This window comes from Perca flavescens, chromosome 1, assembly GCF_004354835.1.
Source record: "Perca flavescens isolate YP-PL-M2 chromosome 1, PFLA_1.0, whole genome shotgun sequence".
In the NCBI taxonomy this organism is placed as follows: Eukaryota; Metazoa; Chordata; class Actinopteri; order Perciformes; family Percidae; genus Perca; species Perca flavescens.
The window spans coordinates 27,668,785-27,694,123 of NC_041331.1; the positions used below are offsets into that span (position 1 = coordinate 27,668,785).

The 25,339-nt window shown below is 42.5% G+C and overlaps 1 protein-coding gene across 1 annotated transcript in view; it reads right to left on the reverse strand.

The window, feature by feature from the left end:
- elp4 (elongator acetyltransferase complex subunit 4) overlaps positions 1-25,339 on the reverse strand; it is a 58,022-nt gene continuing 32,683 nt past the window's right edge. The window contains exon 10 of the mRNA XM_028583100.1: positions 1-842. Coding sequence (XP_028438901.1) covers positions 714-842 — 129 coding nt within the window. The 3' untranslated portion in view covers positions 1-713. The remainder of the gene's footprint in view (positions 843-25,339) is intronic.

Sequence of the window (25,339 nt, forward strand, 5' to 3'; positions counted from 1 at the left end):
TTTTATTTACCTTAACAAAAGCACATTGCATTGCATTATCCAAGAAAATATTTTATTTTACTATTGTACATGGTGGAGCTAGTTAGGAGTGGCCACTTATGTTTGTACAGTACGCTCGGAGCTTGGGGGAAACAGGTAAATTATTTAATGTTTGCCATGAGTGAGAGTCTGTGAAGGCAAAAAAAAAAAGTATTATACTTTACTTGTAAGCTAAATCCCCAGAGAAAGGGGAACAACAAAAAACAAACAAATGTACAACATCTTAAATAAGCCTTCCATCTTTCCATTTCCATTTTAATTGGGTTAAGTAGTCAATCTGCCAATCATATAACATTTTGAAAATACCACATTTTTTTCAACTTACATTGGAAAAAAGCAAACTGTGTATAACCTTGGCTTATTAAGCTAAATGAACTTCTCATGACAGCTTGGAATGTGCAAATATCAGCTGTCAGAGAAAAACACAGAGTGTACTTTAGGTTTATATAAAAAAGAAAATAGAAAATATAGGATGAAATGTGTCCGTTATGAGATGAGGTACTGGGGATGTTTAGATCTTCACCCCTGGCTGGGACAGTTGGCAGGTGGTAATGTCTGGCAGGGTTATCGAGGTTGACATAACGTGGGCGAGGGAACAACCTGGTCGCCACGGTAAAGAGGACAACGCCGCGGCGTTCCAGGTGTTGGTTGCCCATGGCTACTGTGTGGGAGCGCTAGAAGTCCAGGTGTTTGTTGCCGGAAGTGCCAGAGCCACAGCCCGAAGCCACCATGACCGCTCCGGCCAGCTCCCCCCTGCTCACACGACTCACCGTCTCAGACAAGTCTGGAGGCAAATGCATTCTCTACAGAAACCAGAGAGAGAGAGAGAGAGAGAGAGAGAGAGAGAGAGAGAGAGAGAGAGAGAGAGAGAGAGAGAGAGAGAGAGGGGGGAACACAGAGGGAGGAAGGGAGGGGGGACAGAGTATTAGATCAGCTTGTATGGAGAAAAAAAGAAAACACTACAGTGGATCAACATACAGTAGACAGTACACTTCAGTGATGTTTATTCACAGAGAGCCATGTTGGGTTGAAATTGCATTAGTTGCTTCAGCACTCCCCTCAGCACTGGCAACGTAGAGTAAACCTGCTAGCGTGCTGCTAAATGCTTCAGAGAGCTTTAGGTCTGTTACAGCTCACAGGGAATGTGTGTGTTTTGAGAAGTTGTGTATGGGACACAACCGCATGCATTTATGAGGTGAGGTCAAAGAAAGTGTGTGTTCAGACACAAATGTGAATGCAAAATCTGGATGTGTTTGCACTTGTGTTGATTTGCTGAGTTGGTAACACAAATGATTATGTTCGGCTAATACCATAGTCATTAGAATCAAGACCTTTAGCTGTTTCGTAGCTTATCTATGGAGCAGCCCTGTGCCAACTCAAAGCACAAAGACGCTAAGAGGTTAATGAGGGCCACTCATGTAAAGCCCCCTAACACCAACACGCTAACTACTATAAAGCTTAAGAGGGGCTACACTGCACTGGTCTCTCCACAAGCGGCTAGAAAGGCCGCCAATGGCACTCCGTGAACAGAGACTTAAAGAGGTGCTGAGAGCGTGAGAGGAGGTGAAGTACCTCCAAGTGAGTCAAGTGTGCGCCCAACAATGTTGTTGAGTCGAGTGTCTATCGAGGAAGTTAAATCAGAATACAGGCATCCCGGGTACAAGAGAAGTTAAACCCTGTAATTTGCCCCTGAAAGAATCTGCCATGACATATGACACCCGCTGGTCAAAGCCTTTGCTATAAACCCCACCCTAGCCCTCAACACCTTCCCTGCCCGCCACATCCTTACCCCCTCCAGACATGGAACTTTAGGAGAGCCCTTCCACTCCCACAGATACTTATCTTTTTCTTAATGACTAGGTGCTTGGGTACAGGGTTTAACAGCATCATTACTAAGAGATAATTCAGGACTACGCAACACTCTGTATCCCTCTAGGGTAGACTATTTCCACCCCACGCTTAATACCATCTTTTTTTTAAGAACATTGAAACTTCTGAGTCTGAACTGCAAAATGTTCACGTCTGATATGAAGCCTTGTGCTCCGGCTACTGTCGCTAACAGGTCAGAGGCGCGTCAAGTGGGCTCTTTTCTGTTCAACACGTTGCCTTTGTGCGAGTGTCAGTAGACCGTTTATCAAGCAAGTAGAGGAAACAAGAGCAGTAGTCTTCACGCAGCCCTTTTTTACCTGGGGCAGGTGAGCTCGGAGACATTGTGAAGGACCTATAATTTAATGTCAGATGGTAAAGGTAAGGTTACAAAGGATTTCTAGAGGCATGGACGGAAAATCCTACTGCGAGAAAAGACAAGAAATACATGATGAGCAAAGAATAACTCTTGTGACACCACAAGAAGAATGATCAAGTTGGAAGAAACTTGATAAATTAGTTAAACTTCTTTTTGTATAACTCTTTCTCTGACTCCCTCACGCGCACACACACACGCGCACACATACACGCACACATACACGCACACACACATCCACACACACACACACACACACATATATTGGCCTTGAGGGGGCCTCCAGAAGCTCCAGCTTCCACCCCTGCCAAACCTCACCTGTGTAACCTTTCGTGTCTTCAGCTCACTCGAGTGTGATTGAAAAAGAAAAACAATGCATTGATCAAGCCTGGACTCAGTCCTGCTTAGTGCACTGCAGCGGAAACGCGGTAGAGAGAGGGGTAGGAGAAAAATCAATCACATATACATCACCCTCAGTGGGTGAGTAAAAAAAAAAAAAAAAGAGACATCACACCGTTGTCTGGCTGTCACGCACCCACGGGCCTGGCTATACCGTGTCTGTTTGGCTCCAAGCTCTGTGAACACACTGAGCATGTGCAGAGCGAAGGTCAAAGCAATCCAGAAGTGCAGCTCAGCTCCTCTAACCTTTGAGTTCAGGGGCATATGGGAACAATCAATACTAACATCAAAGTTGGAGGGAGGAGCAGACATAACCAATCGATCTGACACAGAGGGAAGAGGGAGCCTAGTAACAGTCAGCAACCACCCGGCACATTATTGACAGCCAATATTAGGGCTGATAACTTTTATTGGTTATCAGGGCCATGAAAACTTACTTCACATTCAGTTCCACATCAAATAAACTACTTTCATACCACTGCTAATGCAGGTTAACTGGATGAGGACAATCCAAGAGAAATATTATATTATTATATATTAAACTCTTTTTCAACCCCAATTTGGAAATTTACACCCAAATATGTTGATGGCAGCCAACTACGGGGCTGCCATCAACATTTGCATTGACACCAAATGAATAGAGGTCAGTGTCAGACTCAGACAGACATAACCAGGGAGGCTCTAAGTCTGCTTCCCTACGACCTGCACACTCCATGATGTAAACAAGGACATCCGGAAAACCCTCAGAGGCATAGTGGGGTGGATGTGTGTGTGTGAAGTCTTTCTCTGCTGCCTGGCAACCTTCACGAGGGTGGAGAAAGAGGAAAAAAATAAGGGAGGTGGGGGTGTTGGATGGGAGTGGACGGCGGGAAAATAGACCATTGGCTGTGGTGCATTGGTGGAGGGCGGCGGGGGGGGTTGTGAAAATGGATATGTGCCACAATGTTAGTGTGAGTATGTGTGTGAGAGTGAGTGTGCGTTTGAGTTGGGATGTTAGTGTTCCCTCCCTGGTGGCGGGCAGGGGTAAAGGTCTGTGGTTCAGCTCCGCTCCACAGCCAGAGGGGCTGGGGACATGCTGGCAACAGGGTGAGGGGTGACAAAGCTCCAAACGACCGCTAAGCACTTGAAATGAGCCCTCAGGGCCGGCCCACAGACTAGCTTTGCCTAAGAGGGTTACTAATATCACCCCACAATGGACAATTCCCTTCAGCTTACTAACCACCCCAAAGACCCGGTTAAGGAATATGGCGTTTCATGCTGCTCGTAACCGGTTGTTCACAATCTCCACATACACCGGTGGTTGTTTGTGGAAATCACATCAGTGCATTATGGCTAGTTTTTAAGGTTTTTATTAAGTTTTGGTTCTGAGTATAGGAATGTTATGTAAGTGCATTATATTCCAAGATACAAACGGATCACTTTTTCCAACTGGAGCTTAAACAGGACCTACTCACACAAAGCAGCACCATCAAAGGCATTCCACTGGTGGTAACGGCTTGCTAATGACTGGAGTATTAGGTGCTAATTTAACGAGTCATTTCTTCCATAGAGTTTTAGCCACACTTTCAAATGGCCCGTGTCAATGTACAGCTTAGAACTATGGGAAACCCAACACCTTGTTGGAACATCTGACGACTTGTCTGGCTGTTCCAATCAGATTAGCCAACGTTGTAACATGCTCATGGAAGCGACATGATATTTACCATAAACACCTACTTAACACAATTATTGTTGTAATTTCGTCAGCATATTATACGCTCTATCAAGTCAGTGAAATGAGAGAAACCAAACTTTGTATCACTAAGTTGAAGTCATTACAATCACAGAGGAAATGTCAATAAAGCAATCTGGCTATATGCTGTCAATGCATGAATAAGAAATTCCAGTTATCGTATTGTTGCAGAACACATATTTTAAAAAATATAGTTTGAATGGATTTATATACCACAAGTCCAGTATTCATGGACAGTGGTCACATTAGAGGTGACACCTTTTGCCAATTCAATTTCCCTGAGCAGCACAGCTGCAGTGCAGCCACTGTAAACTAATGTGTACGTCTGTCCATGACAACAGGTCAACGTCTTCCATTTCCAGTCCCATTTCTACAACCATTCAAGGGTCAAAATGGTAGCAGAATGAAATTGGTAGAAATTTCCCAGACTTGCTGGTCTATCCAGTCACTAAACTAAGCAAAATCACCTCCCAGTGCCGTAATCCCTCACACCTCTAAAGTTACACTGCACTGTGTGGGAAATCATTCGCTGAACCTATAGGAACTAGTTCTAACTTCTGCACACCAAAATCCACATAATTAAGTGATGTGCTTTTCTATTGGAGAAGCAAACTATCATCACATTTAGGTGGAAAACTTCACAAAATACTTCCGCTACCTTACCAGAAAAAATGCAGAAACAACCCAGTATAAATCCCATCACTTTGGTAATTCTAGCCCACCTGCACCTAACAAAAGCTGAGAAGAAGCTCTTCCTTCCTCTTCTTTTGTGGTAACAAAGAGTGCAACATGATCCCTGACCTTGCCCTAACAATAACCTGTTGACTAGGGACGTTTTTATCCCTCAAACTTTTTAGTGTTTAAACAATGTTCTTTCATTTATCTTCCTCATTGTTTCGCACAAATGTGATTATTCTTTGGGCATTTTTGGACCATTATCCTGCATCCCTCAGCATCAGCTGAATTTGTCAAGTATAACATTTGACATAACATGTAAGGATTGGGTACATTTCCCAACTACACTATCCTGTTGACATGCAAATAATGTAAACGTAAATGTTTAGTGAGTAAAGCACGGGCATAAGAAAAGAGTATAAGATTGACAGGAGAAGAACACAAATTTAAACTACACTGGAGCTCATCTCCAGTTTCTTTTTGGTAATTGGGTGATGGTCACCTGCTCGCCATGTCACCTGCTGCCTGATCCAGGATAATCTGAGAGGCAGGCTTACAGACAGTCAGGCGGACTGACAGATAGACAGATACAGGCTCCTCATCTCTTCTGCTTCATGGCTAATGCATCTGACAGAGTAGGCAGCAGGCAGGCAGAAGGATGAGTAAGCATTTTGAGTGTAATTATATTCCCAAACACTGGAAGAATAGGAGGGGACTAATAACTGACTGAATTCCATTAAAGTGAGCATGTCCAAACAGGAAATTGATTAGCTGACAATATTTCAAGGTTTTTTAATACCTAATGGAATGTTTATTCATGTTAATAGCTAGCTCCTCACTTACCCTTCACGCTCCACAGACTGATGTAAAACAGCATTGGATAGTATCTGTCATGTTACTAAACATGACATGCATGGGAATCAGTTAGCTCCGCGAAGCTTCTGAATAACCAAATGGACAAACAAGGGCCAAAGTGTAACTGCGCTGTAACACAACAACTTGACTTGTTATCTCCGTCGTCATCATCTTCAACTGAACCCTCCTCTGGGGGCCTCTGCGCGGGCCTGTCAAAAGCTTTGACAAGGGAAGCAGCGTGGGGCCATTTTGTCTCTTTTCAGTTCGGTTTTGCTTCTCTTTGGAGGGCAGTGTTGGTATGGACCGTGGGCGTTGTAGGGTGAGTAGGCGAGGGCACATTGACCCCGGTGGTGGTGGGTAGTAAGGGGGGGTTAGTTGGTGTTATGGACTTGGGCACAGTCAGGAAGTGCTGGTCTGCCCTGGAGTGACATGGTGCCTGGGGAGAAAGGGAGGGGGATGTAGGGCATAGAGTACAAACATGTCTAAGTGCTGCCTTCACTACAGATAGGCCCATTGCAAAGAGCGCAGCTGCATGGGTTATGACAGCATATCTGGGGGACCTCTTGTGCCCTCCGCCCCTCAAACACACATTTTACACCTCAAGCCATGACTCTGATATAAACGTCCTCAGGTGAAAACACCACTGACACTTTTGGTAAAAGCAGGTTTTCTAGTGCTACATATATGCCCTTCTATAATAATCACACTTGGGAGAAAATGTCTACATATCAATTTATTTAATCTCAAAAACAGCACAAGGCTATAGGTTAACCCAATATTCAACTTTCTATAGGCAATGTAGCCCATTTCCTCATTATAATCAAGATTATAGGCCACTTTGAGTGTTAAGGTTTTTTTAATAAAATGATCATACCACTGCACAGAACAGTTTGAGCAATCAACTGACTATAAATGCTTAAACAATGTAAGTAATGGTTTAAAGGAATAGTTTGACATTTTGAGACATACTGTACGCTTACTTGCAGAGTGAGATGAGAAGATGGACACCATCTCATATCTGTCCTTTAAATATGAAGCTGGATCAGGCAGACAGTTAGCTTAGCGTAGCATAAAGACTGGAAACTGGGGGAAGGAGCTGGCCTGGCTCTGTCCAAGGGTAACAAAATCTGCCTACCTACTTTTAAAACTAACTTTTTGTTTAATCCATTCAAAAGCGAAGTGTAAAAACAACACATTGTGGTTTTTAGATGGATTTTGTGCAAAACTATTTCTTGGCTGTTAGTAGTGACTTCCTAGAGTCTCCGCCGCTGGTTGCCTGGCAACCTTACATGATAAAAAAACGATTAAGCGTTTTTACCAAAATGTTGAAATGTTCCTTTAAGATCACTTTCCTAACTGGCTCTGTCACTGCTTTAGTCACCAAAAAATAAAAGCCAGAGCATTACCAAGGATATTTTGACATGTATTATTCATTATTTTATCGTGTTGCACTCAGTCTACAAGTGCATACAACCATGTGCAAAAGCAGACAGACACACACTGCCACTTGCCTATGCCTGTGTCACACAGAGGTATTTACAACATGAGTGCACAAAGCCGGCCAGTACAACTAGGGTTTCCTGAACCCAGCCTGCCTTCCAACAGAACACCTTATTTCTCCTGTTGTCTCCTTTTTTGCACTGTGATGGAGTTCAGGCAGTTTACAGGCATAACATTTGGCAAAGCGAAAGGTCGTCTGGAGGTTACTGTGTCAGCCTGGGTAAGTGGCTGACCCCTTAGCAGGGGTGGGGGCGACCACACTCACTGAGGAATAGTTTGTTGTTTTGTGAGCAAAAGACAAGTATGGAATAGGGCACACCAGACCTGGATGTACTAGGACAGAAGGGCGAGGATGACAACATCTTATCTGCCATTTGAAATATTTCCAAGATCAACATGATGACGTTAAAGCTCTCCACAAGTCTGTAAACCTCATCTCCAGCCACCTGCTTACTAGTACTGATCTTGCACAGTTTTATGACATTGTAAGACCCAAACTGAGAAGAACATAGCAAAAAAAAACAATACAAACTGTTTTCTGCTGGATTGGTGCCACAATGAGCAGCACAAAATAGCATATAGTATATACTCTGTTTACTCATCAGTAAAGGAGATTGACCATAGAGCAGGAGAGGTGCAGTTGTGTTTAAGCATCACTGATAAATTATTTTACGTTCGGGATCATATACTCAAGTTCAACAGCTTATAATCTACAGGAACTATTCAAGCAATCACATGGAACACACATACATCTAGGATGCAGATATGAACCGGCATTCATGGAGCTAATGTCTCTGAGGATTTCTACATCATCCCTCAGCAAAAAATAGAAGAAAGTAATATTGAAGAGAAAGAAGTGACTACACCTTCTCTGTAACTCAAGATTAATCAGGAACAAACTTTATTTTCATGTCTATGAGAAGTGAAGGGGACAGTAAATGAACAACGCAAAATCAATTGATGTTGACCTGTTAGGTGAGTATACCTAAGAAAGATATGTGCACATTTTGACCATCTATTAAAACACTTGTGCTGATGTGTTTGTAATACTTTTGATGTCATTGTGGTTGTATGTATGCGTGTGAGAGTGTGTGTGTGTGTGTATGTTTGCATGCATCCGTGTCTGTTAGTCTGCCCGGATGAATAAAGGGGGGTGGGTATAATCCATCACCAGTTGATAGTCCTCACAAAAAAAGGAGCCCTTTTTGCTGAGAGGACAGCCCTTGTGTGGACAAAGACCACCATACTGGGGACTTCATAGGACCCAGCTGAAAAGGTGTTGCCCAGAGTAACCCCATTCACATTAACAGGCATGCTGGCCAAAGCCAGTCATTACTGCTGACTTGGACCAGCCGGGCCACACATAGACCAGCCTAGAGCCTCTAAGGCCATTCACTCCACATCAGCCCACAGGCAAACGGCCTGAACTCTGCCACTGGGGAGCATCTAGAATTGTTACCATTCTATTGGACTGTCTGTCTTGAAATCTTCAATATATGCAGCCTTTGAGTAAATTTATAAAAAGCATGAATATACAGTTTTAAAGGGAAAGAGTCTTTGCCTATTCATTAAAATGTGGCGAGAATGTGGCAATGTCAAAACAATAATAATAATAATAATAATAATAATCATAATAATTTATAATTGCTTCAGTATCTAGTATTAGTATTAGTTAATCTGGGCTTTTAACTAAAAAAGCTGTTCCAATATGTTATCTCAGGTAATAAACAATAGCAGCTAGGGAACTTCACTTAGACTTTTAATTATAATTAAGATGAGACAGAAGAACTTGTGGTGCTACAGAATAATACAGTTGCAACGACTATTTTCCCATGGACAGCCAGCAGCTGTGTGACTAATAGTGTTCCTGCAGATGTGCATCTCAACTAACAACTTTCCAGAGCACTAAGAACTTTCCAACTTCTTACATTTTGTAAAATGAAAATATCTTGGAGTAAAACAAACATAACATAAAATAAATGAGTTTGATTAAGAACAGAACAAATACAAAAGTACTGGAAAACATGATACGGCATTTCTTATGAGATGTTTTATATTTTGTCTTGCAATGAGCTCAGGTATTTACATCTACTCGTCATCAGTCTACCACTGTTATTTGTGACACTCTGAAATGAGGGTCACCTCTTTCACAGTTACACACTGAAATGATATGAGAACACAGCTGATGTGCTCCCAGTGGACTGGAAACCCTGGGGGCTGAAATGCTTGGTTCCACTAATCCACTGAACTCCTAAAGGCACTCTGGAAAACCCAAATCTGACCTATTCTCTGTCTCCACTCTGATGCAACTTGCAGTACAACAGAAAAAAGCAGGCAGAGAGGAAAAGCCGAGCCAAGAGGGACAAAATACTAAACAGAAATGTTGAAACTTCTTGGATAAAAATCTTCAATCTCAGTTCAATGTAGCTACTTAAACTTGACCTTAGTCTCCTACCCCCGCCTTCTCTCTTCCCCTATTTGTCCTCCATCCTCACCTCAACTCCACCTCTGCTCTTCTCTCCAGTATTCTCCCTGTGGGCAGGTGGTTGTGTAAATTTAGCCACAGCTAGGTGAGGTGCTTCCTGGGTAGACTGTTGGCAAAGCCACCTTTAGGGTGTTCAAGATGTCAAAGGGAATGAGACATCACCTTGGCTGCCCTGTCAAAAAATTCACCACCTTTCATTTACCCCGTTACCTCTAGGTCCTAGAAGCACTGTGGGTGACGGGGAATTCTTGTTTTGTGTTTTCTAATTTTGCCTGAAACACATTCTCTAACCTAGAGCGCTGGCTGAGTGTTAATTGTGAAGCATTACTAAAGCCATTAAAACAGTGAGCCAGGGCCTGGGGAGGATGCATGGTAAAGTAAAAAAATCAGAGAGACAATGCTAAATGCATGCGATATCCTTTCTGCAAGTGACCCCTATAAGAGGAGGCACTACAGACAAGATAAAGTGGCATGAACAGAATTTACAGATACATTGTCAAATCATAATGAATTTGCAATTTGTACACATTAGTAAAAGGAGACCAAATACTCCATCCATAAAAGACTTGTTACAACATGTTTGAGAATGCGGACTTTTCGTCACAAGGTCTTTAATGAAACATAATATTTAATATCAAATGTCTGATGTAGACATTTGGTAAATGTCATAGTCTAGGTGTTGTATTAGAAACTCTGGCCAATTTAGCATATTATAATTTCCCCTAAATGTGTTTTAGAGTTGATTGGAAATGAAGGAATAATCAATATCAAAACAAAGTTTATCTGCAGGTAGCAAGCTGCAGTACCAGTTTGGTTAGTAAGGTGACTATCAATTGAAATAACTATGCCATTCCTTTCCTAATTTTACAAAACTGCATCTGACAAAATTAACAGAATGGATGATTTTCAGTCCAAAAGTCAGTCAAAAATGTTGCTAAAATGTTCTGTAATTACTGAGCCTTTCATTTTGTGGTAGAGTTTCTGGCAACAGTTTTAAAAGAAAAGTGGAAGCTTTTCTGTGGTTAGGTTTATTTTCTCCAAACCTTTGGAGTGCAATTATATTATATGAAGTAAAGTTTAAAATAAAAAAGTAAGAGTGAGCACAGAGATGGCTGGAGAGGGCTGTTGAGTTGAAAAGAATAACAAAATTGGAAAGCGTTCCAAATGTGACTATCAGCTTCTTCATTCTCCCCGATGTCAAGTTAGGCGTTTTGCTGGGAAATGGGCGGCCTGCCAAATTGGGGCCAAGTCAGAGTTGTCAGGGGATTACAGTTCTGCCTTGCTCACTGCAGGGGGTGCAGAGTGGGCCTCAATTACCCTGGAGCGGCGTGTTTGATTTGGCCCGGCACTTTTGGGGACAGACCAAAAGCTGAATAATGCACCATTAGCAACTCAAAATCCTGCCCTAAAATGAGTCCACTTATGCATCACATACAGTAATTGTGTGTCTATCAAAGGCTGGCAGGTCTACACCAATTACCCTGATAACAACAAAACAATCTATGCATAATATTATCTGCCGCACACCTGTGGGCAGCCTCAAACATCCAAGCTTCCCGGATTAAGACTTCTACATCTCATTCAAAGTCTGTCATCAGCACACTGCGGAGAAATGAAGTGTCAACTTTAGAGTGCTAAAACACGATGCAACGTTGTTCTAAGATAATACGGGGGGAAAAGTGTGATGGTAGAACTGTTTGTTTTTACAAATATGGGAGATGGCAGAAAGAGAGACAGTGTGAGAGAGGAGAGAGGGAGGGAGATCCCCCTACTCTGGCTACAGTTGGAGCTGTGCAATTGAATTTCACAGGATATGAGGCAGCAAATGGCATGTAAAGGCTGACACGTTAGACGGTTGCTGCCACACGGGCCAGACAGATAAGGGAGGTGTAAGTGAAATCATTAGGTAACTCTGTAGGATATCAGGGGCAGTTTGAGGTTGGCAGGGGGCTATGAGAGCCAGAGGTCCTCCTTGAGCTCCATTGAACACCCACTCAGCCTGATATACATGCACTTACAAACACACAGGGAAAATCACTTATACAAACACAAGCCGCAAGACAAACAAGGACTGAAGACAGAGACAGGCCAACAACTAAGCGCTGTTTATTTCCTTTTCTATCCATAAATACAAGGACATGAACACATACAAGGATATGCGCGCATTGCGCGCACATGCACATGCACACACACGCACACACACACACACACACACACACACACACACACACACACACACACACACACACACACCACTTCAAACTGCAGACGCCTCATTGAGGTATCAGCCCCTGTGATTGTGTTTGTCCACCTGGGTATGAAAGAGCCATTCTGGCCTGTGTGGAGGAACAGCAGTGTGGTATCGCTCAAGCCGGAGCCCAGCTAGGCTACGTCTGTCTCAGGCTCTCAGGGAGGGGAGCAGCCAAGTGTGGATGCACCTCATTACCTCACTCATCCACACACCAATTACCCCTAAATAAATACACCCAGCCCACAGGCAGCAACAATGACATCCAGCCTGAAAGGGAAGAAAGGACGCCGTTCAGAAAGCATTTGCACGCACAGAAAAGTGCTGTTGGATAATGATGAAAAAAAAGTACAGAGAAAAGAAGCAAAAAGAAGGACATGCGGGGGGCTCCAAGTCTTTTAAACCGCTCAAAGACGAGACGGAGAAAGAGAAAGAATGAAACAAACACCGAGCAAGCAGAGTGAAGTGATTCAGAAAATGATAATTTCTTGCTAAATTTCACCCAACACATCCGCAAGTGATTGTTGTGGCGGGGGAGGGGCAAAGTTTAATTGTTTTAATGCGTGCAGCCATGAGACAGCTCTGCCGCGGACTAAAATGGTGATCACTGTAGAGCCGACAGATATTTTCATGTAAGACAGACCACTTGGGGTAACGGTAACAGCAGTGTGTTCGAAGGCCAAAGAACATTAGCTAAAAAGAGAATGAACTTGCAGCCAAAGAGCTCGATCCCCAGAAAGGCCGACGAAATATGGCAGGCCGCATGACATGTGACAAGGAACGCTCCGAAGGAATAGACTTTTTGGCCGCCCCCAAAATATGAGAAAACATTTTAAGCTGTTAACAGCTAAAAAGTCTCTGTCACTGGAGTGAGAAGGTGAGCGAAGGATGCAGAAAAGGTGTGTGGCAAAGAAAAGAAGACAGATGTGTTTTCAGGGAAGGGGGGCACAAGCGAGGAGTGGAAGCCAAGAGTTCCTTCATGCTCCCTCCCTCTCTCCCACCTCCCTCCATGTGGGATATTTCTGCATGAGTGACTCTGTCATACCTGGGGGACACAATGGTCTCTCTCTCTCTCTCTCTCTCTCTCTCTGTCTCTCTCTCTCTACCCTCTCTCTATCTCTAGTCTGTCTCTCTCTCTCTACCCCAGTTGCTTCCTCCCTCTCCTCTCGTCTGCTCTGTGACTACGAAAGCCAAGCCTGGTTGGTCGTGTGGCACTGTGCTGCAAAAGAGCCTGAGGACTAAAGGAGCAAGGGACGGGCTGAATGAAATATCATCATCATTAGTAATATCTTGAAAAAATTCAAATCAATAAAAGTCTTTAACATCTCAAATTCCAAATCTCAATCATGGAGCAACTTGTACAGTAAGTGAACCACTTTTCTCATGGCACCTGAAGGCAAACGAGATGATTCACTTCCTCCTCTGACACCTGAACAGTCAGGTGATGGGTGGAAATTTAAGTCACTGTGGGTGGTGTGTAAGGGGGGGGGGTGCATCAGAATAATTCCGGACAGGCTGCTCTCCAGTCACCAGGATGTACGAGCACATCCCAAACTTGAAAACAACCCACATGACCAGGGCCGACCGGTTCACCTGACCAGAGGCAGATTCCTGGTTTACAGAAACTACGGCTGGGAACGTGTCAGTCTTCCACGCTGTTGATTCGGTGTAATAAACAGAAGATGATGGACGGAATGGAAGTGAAAGGAGCAGGTTTATTAGGATTCCTTCCTAATGGAGGGCTAATTGAGGGAGGGCACGCTGAGAACGTCAGGTGCCACAGGTGGGTGGAGTAGTGTTGACATGTTATGGCAGCATAGTCAGGATTCCTGGTGTACAGCTCAACCCTCAGCTGGAATCAGACTGCATGGGAATCCCAGGCTCTTTCACATATAACACAAAAGGCAAGGCCTGTGAAGACCAACTGGTGTTTAACTAACACAGGTTCAGCTACTAAGATTGCCAGCTGGCCCTCAAAATCGAAGGGTCCCTTCACCCTCTCTCTCTTCTTCCTCTCTGCTTGACATGGCCTGGAGGTTCCTTCTGTGAACTCCAGTGTTTTTAATTTCCTGCACCCTACAACACCTACACGTGTTGTCAAACTCTGCAGCACCCTTCACACGCACTGACATACTGGGAACACATTATTGTCTTTAAGGTTTAGGTTTCCTGTTTTTATTTGATTAAGGTATTTAGGCGTGTTACAGCCATTACAGTTATATGTTAATATGTTAAATGTGTTTAAATAGGATATGGCAGCCATATAAGGGAGCTCTCCAGCACAGGTGCAGGTGATTGGCACTGGATGAGCATACTGTTTTTTTAACGTGTCATAGAACGTGTCGTGTCATGTAGAATATGCCCGTTGTTTGTTTTGAATGAATAAATGTTAAAGAGCGTAGTAATTATTGAGTGCACACGTCCAACTAGCTATCCCCAGTCTAGCAATCCCTCTGCGACTTTTAGTGTCAAAAGTCACCAACAAGGCGCACATACGCGTTTCAATACATCAATGGAAGATGCCCATGCAAGCCTTGCATCTGAACCTCCTTGGTAGAAAGGTTTGCGTGACCTGTGAGATTTCACACGCTACCTGTGCCTGAGAAGAATGTACAGGAGATATGCAGGATCCTCGAGTACACACCCAAGGATGCCTGATGATCTGTAAAAAAACAGGAAATCAAGCAGCTTTTGTTTGTTTTCATGATCAACATGTCCTGTGGGCAGGTGTCTGGCACGGCAGCCAGTTCTGTCTTTTACACACAACAAATGGAAATTATTTTACACACTCATGATGAACTCAGGGACTGCGATTTGGAAATAAAACTTTCACTCACTAAAGGATTTTTGTTGTAGCTTTGAGACCATTGAGATATGGATAATATAAAAAAAATGTCTGTGAGACCTTACCATGACTTACAATAATGCACATATAATGGATTCTTATAAATGTATTTTACTAGAGCACATCCACGTGTGCCAATGCATAGGACTCAAAAAAAAATTTTAAAACTAGTTCAGCTGTTGCCACAATAAAATGCAATATAATCAATCAATGCACTGTGTTGGTCAATCAAAGGAAACATTCTAGGTAAATTATTGTGTAACACAAATGGTGCAATTACACCGTTTACTTCGCAAGTGCTAAGATAGAGGATGAAATGAGTGTCACTGTGATAACTTCTTTTTTTTCAGTCCGGTAGATCCGATACATCGTAGATCTGTGGCAATGTGACCTCAATCTGAACAGTCACATCCCAAGCCATACAAGTTCTACAAAACCCATGACTTTTACATCACAGAAACACAAGATTGATCAGAATTCTTTACTGGTGGTCTGATGTACATAACATTAGTGGTGCTAATAAGAAAGATGGGAGACGTCTCCAAAGAAAGTCATTATTAAAGTGTTTGCTCTCTCTTCTACTTCCTCATGCAAATTACATTCTGTTTGCTTTTATATGAGCATATCAGATGAATGACAATTTGTTATGGTTCTTCTAAACATACTGATCCATTCAGGAGCATAACCTGTTGAGACAGGTATTGGTGAAGCTTGTTGTGTGAAAATAGGATTAGTATGCTGTCTGAAGTCTTAAGTGTTTGAACTGTCAGAACGCATATAAATAAAATATCCTACATTAAAAAATAATACTACTATACTAATACTAATATCTTACTTCTTCCTTCTCCAATGAGTGGGGGAATGTTTAAAATGTATGTCGAAAATATGCACAAAAATAGTAATAAGTATTTACAAGGCTGAGTTAGATAAACTACCTAATTTTATCACTTTTAACACACATTATAAAAGCATAACATCTATCCACTCAAAAGAATATCTCTGAAAAAGACAAACATTACTGATTTTTTTTCATATACAGGGCTGTGGTAGGCACACTATGACATAACTCAGACAATACTTACTGTAACGTTGGAGTGAGGAGAATTCTGTATGGTGTCAAATTAAAAATGATTGGGTTTCAATGAGCCATATCACAATGTAATCTAAAAATTTGACATGATGGCCCAATCTCAGAATTAGCAGGACAAAAACAGCGCATCCCAGTTATATGCGTCATATACATTGGCAAACACACTTACTTCATCTGCCAAATCCCTAAATTAACACCTTTTTGGTGAGAAAGCTCTATTTGGAACACGTCACACAAACACCACAGCTGGCATTCAAGGGTAAAATTAATTACTTCAGATACATGTGCTTCCTCTCAAAGTGGCAGACTTATTTGCATTGAGGAACATTCAGCAGAAGTAATCGATGCACACACAAAATACGGCCACCCAATGACCCCAGCCCCGTCTCAAAGTCCCCCCATCCCCGAAGCCCTGGCGGCTCATCCATGCATGGAGGAACAAACACAGGTAGCGAGAGCAAATCAGACTGCAACAAAACACAGAAACATGAATGGGAAGCATTACAATGATGGGCTGGATGCAGGACAATGAGCCCGACATTAAACAAACGGCAAATCCCAGGATGACTGCGGGAGTATGATACAGATTACAGGCACCTAGTCCCTGCCTGGGGAACAGGGGAGAGGGAGAAAAAAGGACACAATATTGCAATCTGACAGCTGACGTCTTCATATAAATGTATGAATTTACATTCCAATTAGAGGAAATTTACATCTTAATCACAGCGAGCAGTGTGTCGGTCCCTCAGTTAGTGTGTTGCTACGGTAATGAGGTGGGATGCTGCTGTGCTCTCTCATCCAGACAGTGATCTGTCAGCAGACGACACCTCCCTGTTATGAGGGAGCGGCACCCATAAATGCAACCGCCACCACAATCCGGTAATATCCGTTGAAATCTGTCTTAAATACCAACAAGGTGTGAGCTGCCACCCGAGGATAATATGCCAAATACGGAGTTTGAAAAACATCAAACATATCTTAAATACAGTGCACTGAACCAGGAGTGTCTTTAACTGTCACTCAAGTGACAAGCTTCCAGTACTCTATGGCATTCCATTTCTAATTTCCATACTAATGATGGGTATATTATCTTTAATGGTTTGACTTTGTTTTATGGCATTTGAAATGGATGGTGAAGCCGTCTGTGGAATTACTGAAACATATCATGTCATCAGATCACATGCTGCTGTGGTGCTAACAAAGGCAAAGTGAATGGGTGAGATGGAAGGATTGGGAATGTATCATCAATATCCTTCTGGTCATCATTTACATCACTGTACATCATACCAGCTCAACCTCAAGCAAAGCACACAATGAGTCGGTCAGAGGGCGTGTGTGTACTTGTGGGGAGAGAAAAAAAGGCAGACAAGTGCAGACAGTTGACAGGAAACGGTAAAAGTCTGCTAAAAGAAGAACTTGTTCAAGTTTGTAAAGTCATTTTGAGGACGCTTGTTGTGGTTTAGTTCAATTAGCAGACAAGAGCTGCTGGTTTGAGGTTTTGGATGTGAAACCACACAGGCACGTCTAAAGCGTAGGCAGGGTCCTTTTATAAGCTCACAACATTTAAAGAACATATGTCACAATGCATCAATTTTAATGAGTCCAGAAAAGGGACTATTTAATGAAACGCTTCAGCATTGAAACTTTGCTGAAACAACTTCCATCCAGTGAAATCATTTAGTTGTAGAGCAGCACTGATTGCTGACAATGCAATCAGGAGGAGCAGATTAGCTACCACCACATAGGAGAGCACATAAATCTGTTTAACACAGTCCTTAGCCATCTTCACGCTTGACTTTAATACAGGGATGTGTGAACAAAAAATTGGAGGTAAATGAGGCATGGCTTCTTTATCACCTACCTCGTAGCCAATCGGGCTTCTCCCGTCAGAGACAGTGCTCTAATGGCTGATATCTATGGAAGCAGCCTATTACTGGATACTGCCTGTAATTAAGACAAGTCAGATTACACCAGGCCAGTGCCTCCTCTCTGATATGTAGGCTGCCATTAAGGCCAGAAGGGTTGATGCGCTTGTACACTGCATTGAAAAAAGATAGAAGGCTCAAAGAAATGTTGCGTGTCCAGAGTTGGTGTCGGATGCGTCCCCAAACATCACATGAGGTGATGTGTGGGGCGTGGCTGGGATTCCACTTTAGCCTGCAGGGTGTTTGGCACTTATCTTGCATATTCTTAGCTTGCAGATTGATTCCCACAGCGGTGCTGCTGTGTCTGTGCACTTCTGTCCGACCATCCAAATGAGCTTGCCTGTCTTTTTTTCTTCTTTTTTTGGGGTGTGAGGTGGGGAGGTGGGGTTATTACAACATCTTAAAACAGGCACCAGCTTATAAAATGCCAAGCTGACTTTGTGTCTGGTAGCTGTGGAATGAAGGCTCTGTATGTAGAAAGAGTAACACTCTTTAAAAGCTCACTATGATTAAAAAAAGAGGAGTAGAGGGAGCATCCGACAAAAGAAACAGAGTGACGGGGAGAGAGAAAGAGGGAGTGAGTTTGAGATGGGAAAGCACTTTTTTCTGTATACAGAGTGACCTTGCTAACACTCTAACACTGCCTACTCTAATATTCACCACTACACATGCTTTTGTGCGCTATTCCTTGCCCATCTAAGCACGCAAACCCTCCTTTCAATACACACACTACTCATTATACAATTTCACTAGCCGGTTATCCAAGACTTGCATAAGCGTTAACACTCACAACATTCAAAGCGCACACAAACACAAAGATGCTTTATCTATTGAGAGGTGCAACAAATTCAGTGTCCAGATTTAATTATAATTTTGTGCATTACATGTCCTGCCTCCTTGCAAGACTTCTGTTGATGCAGAAAGCTCAAACGATGACTGCTGAATGTCAGAATGTTTTTAAGGATGTGCATCAAAGGAGGCTGTTAACTTTCATGTCCGATGAGAGTTATCTGGAGAAGGATGTTCATTGGGATCTTTCATCTTGTTGAGGTAAGAAGGTAATTTCTGATATGCGTAAATTAAGACACTCAAGAAGTGAAAACTTTGATATGTGCTACACAGATATACAATATTACCGTCATACCTTCGAGTGAACAAACAATACTGAATTTCTTCAAACTTTTTGACTTAGCTTGTCTTACTTTTTGCCAAATAAAGTAAAGCAATGAAACAATGTTTAGGAAAGTTAAAACAAAACTAATGCTGTAACATTGCAAAGGCATGTAGGGCTTCAATGTCAGGATTAAATGCATGCTAAACACAGGCGCACATGCGCGCGCGCACACACACACACACACACACACACACACACACACACACACACACACACACACACACACACACACACACGGTGGTTGATGAAGCAAGCGGACATGACGTCCCCATACAAACAGCCTGTGTAAGTGAGCGTACAACATCAGGCCATCAGATCACTTCCCTCTCCAAACATGAAGCCTTTAATAGATGTGAAACTCCAGGCCCTGGATCTTTTCACACCACTGAGTCGCAACTCACACAGAAGAACAGGAGGCAGAGGATAACAGAGCTAAAAAATAAAACAATGAACCAGACTCCATACACATGCCCATAAATTTATGAGGGGATCATGCTGAAATGTACCTGATTTGATTTGATTCATACAAATCTTTCTAGACTTCACAGAAAATATACTTGTCTGAGAAAAAAAAAAAAAAAAAAAAAGATTCATAAGAATCCTCAGACTAACATATGGAGTAACCTTTGTGGCCTTCCGGGACTTGGGGGTTGGTGTTGGGGTTACGCAGGGGGGTCTAACGCTCCGAGGACCTTAGGCACGCTAGGGAGAGGTGAGCTGTCACCCCCCATTACGATCACTGCCTGAGCTCAAAAAGGGGGAGGGGTAGGAAGAGAACAGGCAAAAAAAAAAATAAAATAATACTGGTTCCTCGCTAACCGCCATCTAGAGCCATCCACGGGCCTCAGAACCCTCAGTCTACAACTGCCTCCTGGGAAACACTTGCACGCAAGTCCTCCTCACCCCTAGCTAGCGGTGGGGCAAAATATTGTGGGGGGGGGAGGAGTAAAGGGAGGGGTTTCTGTGTGTAGAGTTGAGCTGTGTAAGCACAATGTATAGATTTTGTGTAACAAAAGGACAACTGTGCATGTTTTCTTACTTGCTTCAGAGTGAGGGGATATACTGATATGCAGTTTGCTTGGGTTAAGAAAAGGAAGTGATGCAGAGAGAGAAAGAGAGAGTATCTCAAAGCAATCCTTGTTGTTATTACAGTTTAAAATAAGGGCAAAGAAAAGGCAAGAGGTGTCACAGGAGCACAATGTGGTAAGACTCCCACTAGAACTGCTTTTGGTAAGCAATAACTGACAGAATGTGTATACTTCAAAAGTACTTTTTAAAAAAAAATGATGTACAGGATGGTAGTGAAACTGCATAAAAAAATAATAGTGTCACGTCAGTCTGAGCACAGCAGAGACGCGACATGTTTTAGCTTATTATGTGACACATAGCATGGAATGCAATGTTATATGCCAGTGGAAAAGAAGCTTGCCTCAAATTTGACCTTTTGCTGCCTTTTGTGTGAGTTTGGGTGAGCACTGCTTAGGCGCATTCTGTTCCCCAGATCCCACTCCTAACACCCCTGTCACTCATCATCACTCATCATTGTTAGGGACAAAAGGAAAGTTTGGTTAAGCCACACACTGGAGTATTCTCCCACCCAGTGCCTCCCCCACCTTCGCACATTCACGTATGTGTGTTAAGTAGCGCGCACACGCACACACACACACACACAGGACAAATACACAACATGTTTTTCTAGCATTTTGCAGCATGAACACAAGACCACCGACTCAAACATGCACCTTAATTCGTGGATGGGGTTGCAAACATTTCGATAAGGCGCCATCACCTTGCCCTCTAACTTGCCTTTTGAAGTGCAGGCTTGTCCTTCGAATGCCCCTCTGACTCATCTGCTTAGTGTAATTAAAGTCTATTCAGGGCTCTATATGTGTCCTAACTATCCTCCATCATCTGGCCAGGCCTTTCAATAGCCACCTGTGAACTCTGAAGGACAGTGATGCTTGCGCTCATAAAATTCATGAGCACTGCTACATTCAACGGCCGGCAACTTTTCTCAATGGCCAACACCACTTTAAACAACTCTGTGTTGACTGTTGGGTGAATCCTTTTTAAATACAACCATATTCACAGTAGCAGGGGTTAAGTAGCTCCTGTGATTAGCTGCAACAAATGCCTTTATAGTGTGCTTGGAGATGAAGAGAAAGAAAGAGGATCAAGACACCCAATCTGTTTTCATCAAGCAAGGACTTATTGAGGGATTGCTGACGGAGAAAGCATTTAGAGAAAAAGTGTCCAACTGGTCTGGCATCTCTAAATCTACTTTTTTGTGATGCAAACAAATGAATAAAGCATGAGCACACATATTCTGTTGTGAGGAGTCTAGAAATGATGGACTCATCACAATACCACTTTCTCACTCTCCTCGTGTGGATAGGATTTCCAAAGAAATTAGTCTGACGTTGTAGTAAGAACCGAAAAACAAGCCTTTAATAAATATTGACATTTGATTGTCAACCTTAACAGACATGACTGAGGGAAGTGAGTTTGTGATCTCCGAAAATAGCAGACATCAAAATTGGGGTTTACCTCCCTTAAACAAAGAAGCGTTTTTTCATCATATCTCTATACAATAAATGTGTGTATGTGTCCATTCAACTCCTCTCTTTACCAAATGACGAAAATAAAAAAAATTGTTTTTCTGCCAAACTATTGAAGAGGAAGAAGTATAATAATGATAATAATAATCTGAAAATAAGTGTGGACATCATCGCAATAGACACATTATTTGTGTTTTCAAATGTGTTCACATTAGAGAAATACATACACACACTCCTCCTCCTGACCCCCCTCAGGACACTGAGCAGTGAGAGTGTGGGAAAGTTATTTTTAGGACCCAAGCAGAGAGCCTTCCTAAGTTTGATGCTCCTGCACCGGATCAACATTCCACCTTTGAACCACTCCGACCATGGAGCTGTTTGTGCCCATGATGGCAATTTTAACTTTCTGCGGACCAACAGCAGTGAGGGGACTGTTTTATTTTGGCTGGTTTAAAATTACACCAGCCAAAACAGGACAACTTTTTTTGCTTCATCATATGTTTACTAGTTTGTATTAACAACTAAGTCCAAGTACTAGGTTTCCATGGCCAAGGATCAAAAGAAAATGACGAACTGTTCTTGACTGTGAGGAAAAACAGTAGAGGTTGTGTACAGGATGAACACATTTACCACTCTTGCAAATAAACAAATTGTTTTTAGGACTTGCACAAAAGTGCATGGACCTAAGGCAAAATTGGGAGATAACACAACAAAAAGATTCAGAAGCCAAGGATACAGTGAAGACCCAGTTTATAAGCACCAGGGGGCCTATGGTTCCTCAGTCACTACCATTATGCTAATAGCGAGCCCTTTCTGAACACACTTACACATACCCTATAGTACCACAAGACCCCATGGATGTAGGGTGGCATGCAAGTTACAGCCTCTTTTCCTCTCTCTCTCTAATGGGAGCTGAAGACAACTAGGGCTACTTTAATCAGGTCTGAGTCCAATGTAGCCAGTACAGTCTGATGGGGGCTGAGTGGTGCATGGACCATGTTAAGGGTTCACTGCTCACTGATGAAACAGCTTCACTTCCAGGGCGAGTTCAGGCAGACCACACTCTTACTCAGTCTGGCAGGAGGAGCACATATGCCCTGTTTTGTTTTCCTTTAATACTTCCTGTTTGCAAGAAATGTTTCGGCATTGCGTTGATATAGTATAGAGGGCAGCACATTTGGCAAAGTCCCAGATATACTCTTACTGCGCGTTGACTGGACTAACAGCAAACACAACTGCTGCTACTTTCTCTCCCTAGGCGTTTGGCAATAAAAATGTTTTTAAAAAAAACTCATTGGGGACTGTCATAACTGGTGTCTTTAATGATTTCTGAACCTTGACTTTGTCAGAACAAGCACATCCTCCATGCCCAGTAAACTTGATTTCACATCAGATCACCTATGCCGCTGTAGGGGGCCAAGTTTGCATTTCCAGCCATGAGACTCAGCGGATTCTTTATGAGATTTGGCATTTATGAAGTGGGTTTGATTTTTCTTAATCAATAGATTTAACAAAGATCAGTATTTAAGGAAGTCCACACACTTACCACAACACCACAACAAACAAACCTCCAAAACGTGCAAACATTTGCATCCCCCACACACCCAAGACCCAGCACAGAGACCTTACAAGCTGAGCCTTTTCAAACACACATGCACATTTGCAGAATAGATAAAATCCCTGTTAAATAATAGATGCAAATCTGATGTATGTTGTGAATATTGTTCGGCTGAGGGGTCTGATCGCGTGCCACTGACTGGCCTACACCCGGCTCTCTCTCTCTTTCCTTCTCATACATGCACAAACCATAAGCACACCTCTTTCCAAAATGCGACAGAGGCTGGTGTGCACCAAGGGAGGAAGTATAAATTATTCAATTGGAATATTATTCCAAAAGGTCCATTCTAATCTCATCGTGATTCCCAAGGCAGATGTAGGAATTACAGGCAGATATATGAAGAACCTAAGGATCTTTTACCTGCTACTAATAGGTTCAAGACAGAAAGGCCTATTGTTTGTATTTAGTTTATTCACAGTCTGTGAATAGTTATTGTGATCTGCTAATGGAAGTAAATATTAAATTAATTAAATTTTTTTTAACATTGGCTTTTTCTGATCTTTAGTACCAAGCATTATTTCAGACATGGGGAAGCAGATATACGACAAGGCATGGAATACAAACAAAGATATAAGCAAATACACAAACAAGCCCTGAGGACTGGGTCTCTGTCTAACTCATTCTGCATTCTACAATTCTTTCTTTCCCTCCCTTTTTATTTCTCTCTCAATAAAACGGTTTGGTGCCTCTGAGGAAAAGCCCTCATTTTAATTAGACCTGACCTGAGAATCACTTAACTGCTCCTCTCCGCTTATGCCTCCCCCCTCCTCTCCAAGCCTCGCTCTGTTCGTCACATAGGTCCATTAACACCCTTCCCTCGGCACCCACAGGCTTCAACAGGGGGCAGACACAGGCGTTGTCTTAAAGACGTTTTGAGGACATGCCAAGAAACATTAACCTACTCTATACACCTCCCTCGGACTCTTATAGTTCGGCTTCCTCTTCTCCTTAAGTCTTCTTCTACTCAGCACCATCGTCCTCTTCATCCCTCTTTTCTGCTATCTCTTTGCTTCCACTTAGCTTAAAAGTACACTTAGCTGGGTGATGTCAAGTTCATGTCATGTGGGATGGAAGGTCACTGGACAACTTGAGATGTTTTTGTGATTGCAAAGTTGGTCGTGTGAGGGTTAAAAATACAGTGCATAGTCAATCTAGCACTATATCTATTAAAGTAGCATTTGATGAGGCATATGTGTTTGTTTGCTATTTTGGGCAATTATTTATGGGTGTTCAGACCCTTTTAGGTACTGGTGAGATAATAATATACAATTCAGGAAGCCCAATTGTTTAAAAGATGAGTATCAAGGCCGATCAGATGCCAAAACAATGCACAGCAGTTTATAATATATTGAGAAAGTCTTTTACAACTCACATAGGCAATCATTATGTCTTTCATTAAGGCGGGAAACAGTAGAAAAACTATGTTCATGTTACAGCTAATCTGCCAAAAATGTGTGCTTGCACGTATTTGATTGGCCAAATTGGCGTTTTGGCAAAAGTTGAGCCAGGTTCAACTTTTGTGTTTGTAATTCTGATTTGGATGTTAATGTGAACTGTATTTAGAAGTCATAAACTGTTAATTACAATAACCAACTTCAATCAGTATGTATGAATCTGCCTAGGACCTTCATCATGTGTCTTTAACTGACTCTCCAATGATGACTTCAAAATGACGTAAAATCAAAACATACAACATAAAACTCAAAGTTCCCAAGACCACAAAGTTTTCCTTAAAGCCAACAAATGTGTACAGACTGCACAGCCTTTCAAGAGACAGAGCTCGTCAGTGACGCCTCCAAAAAGCCTGTCTAAGATAAGTCTAATTTGACACAAATCCCCGTCTTATACTGTATTTGACCCTGTGACCTGCCTCTGGCACCCCAGTACCCCACAGGCACATTGCCTGTCAGTTTAAAGGGTCAAACAAAGGTAAGGAGAATGTAATTGCGTACCA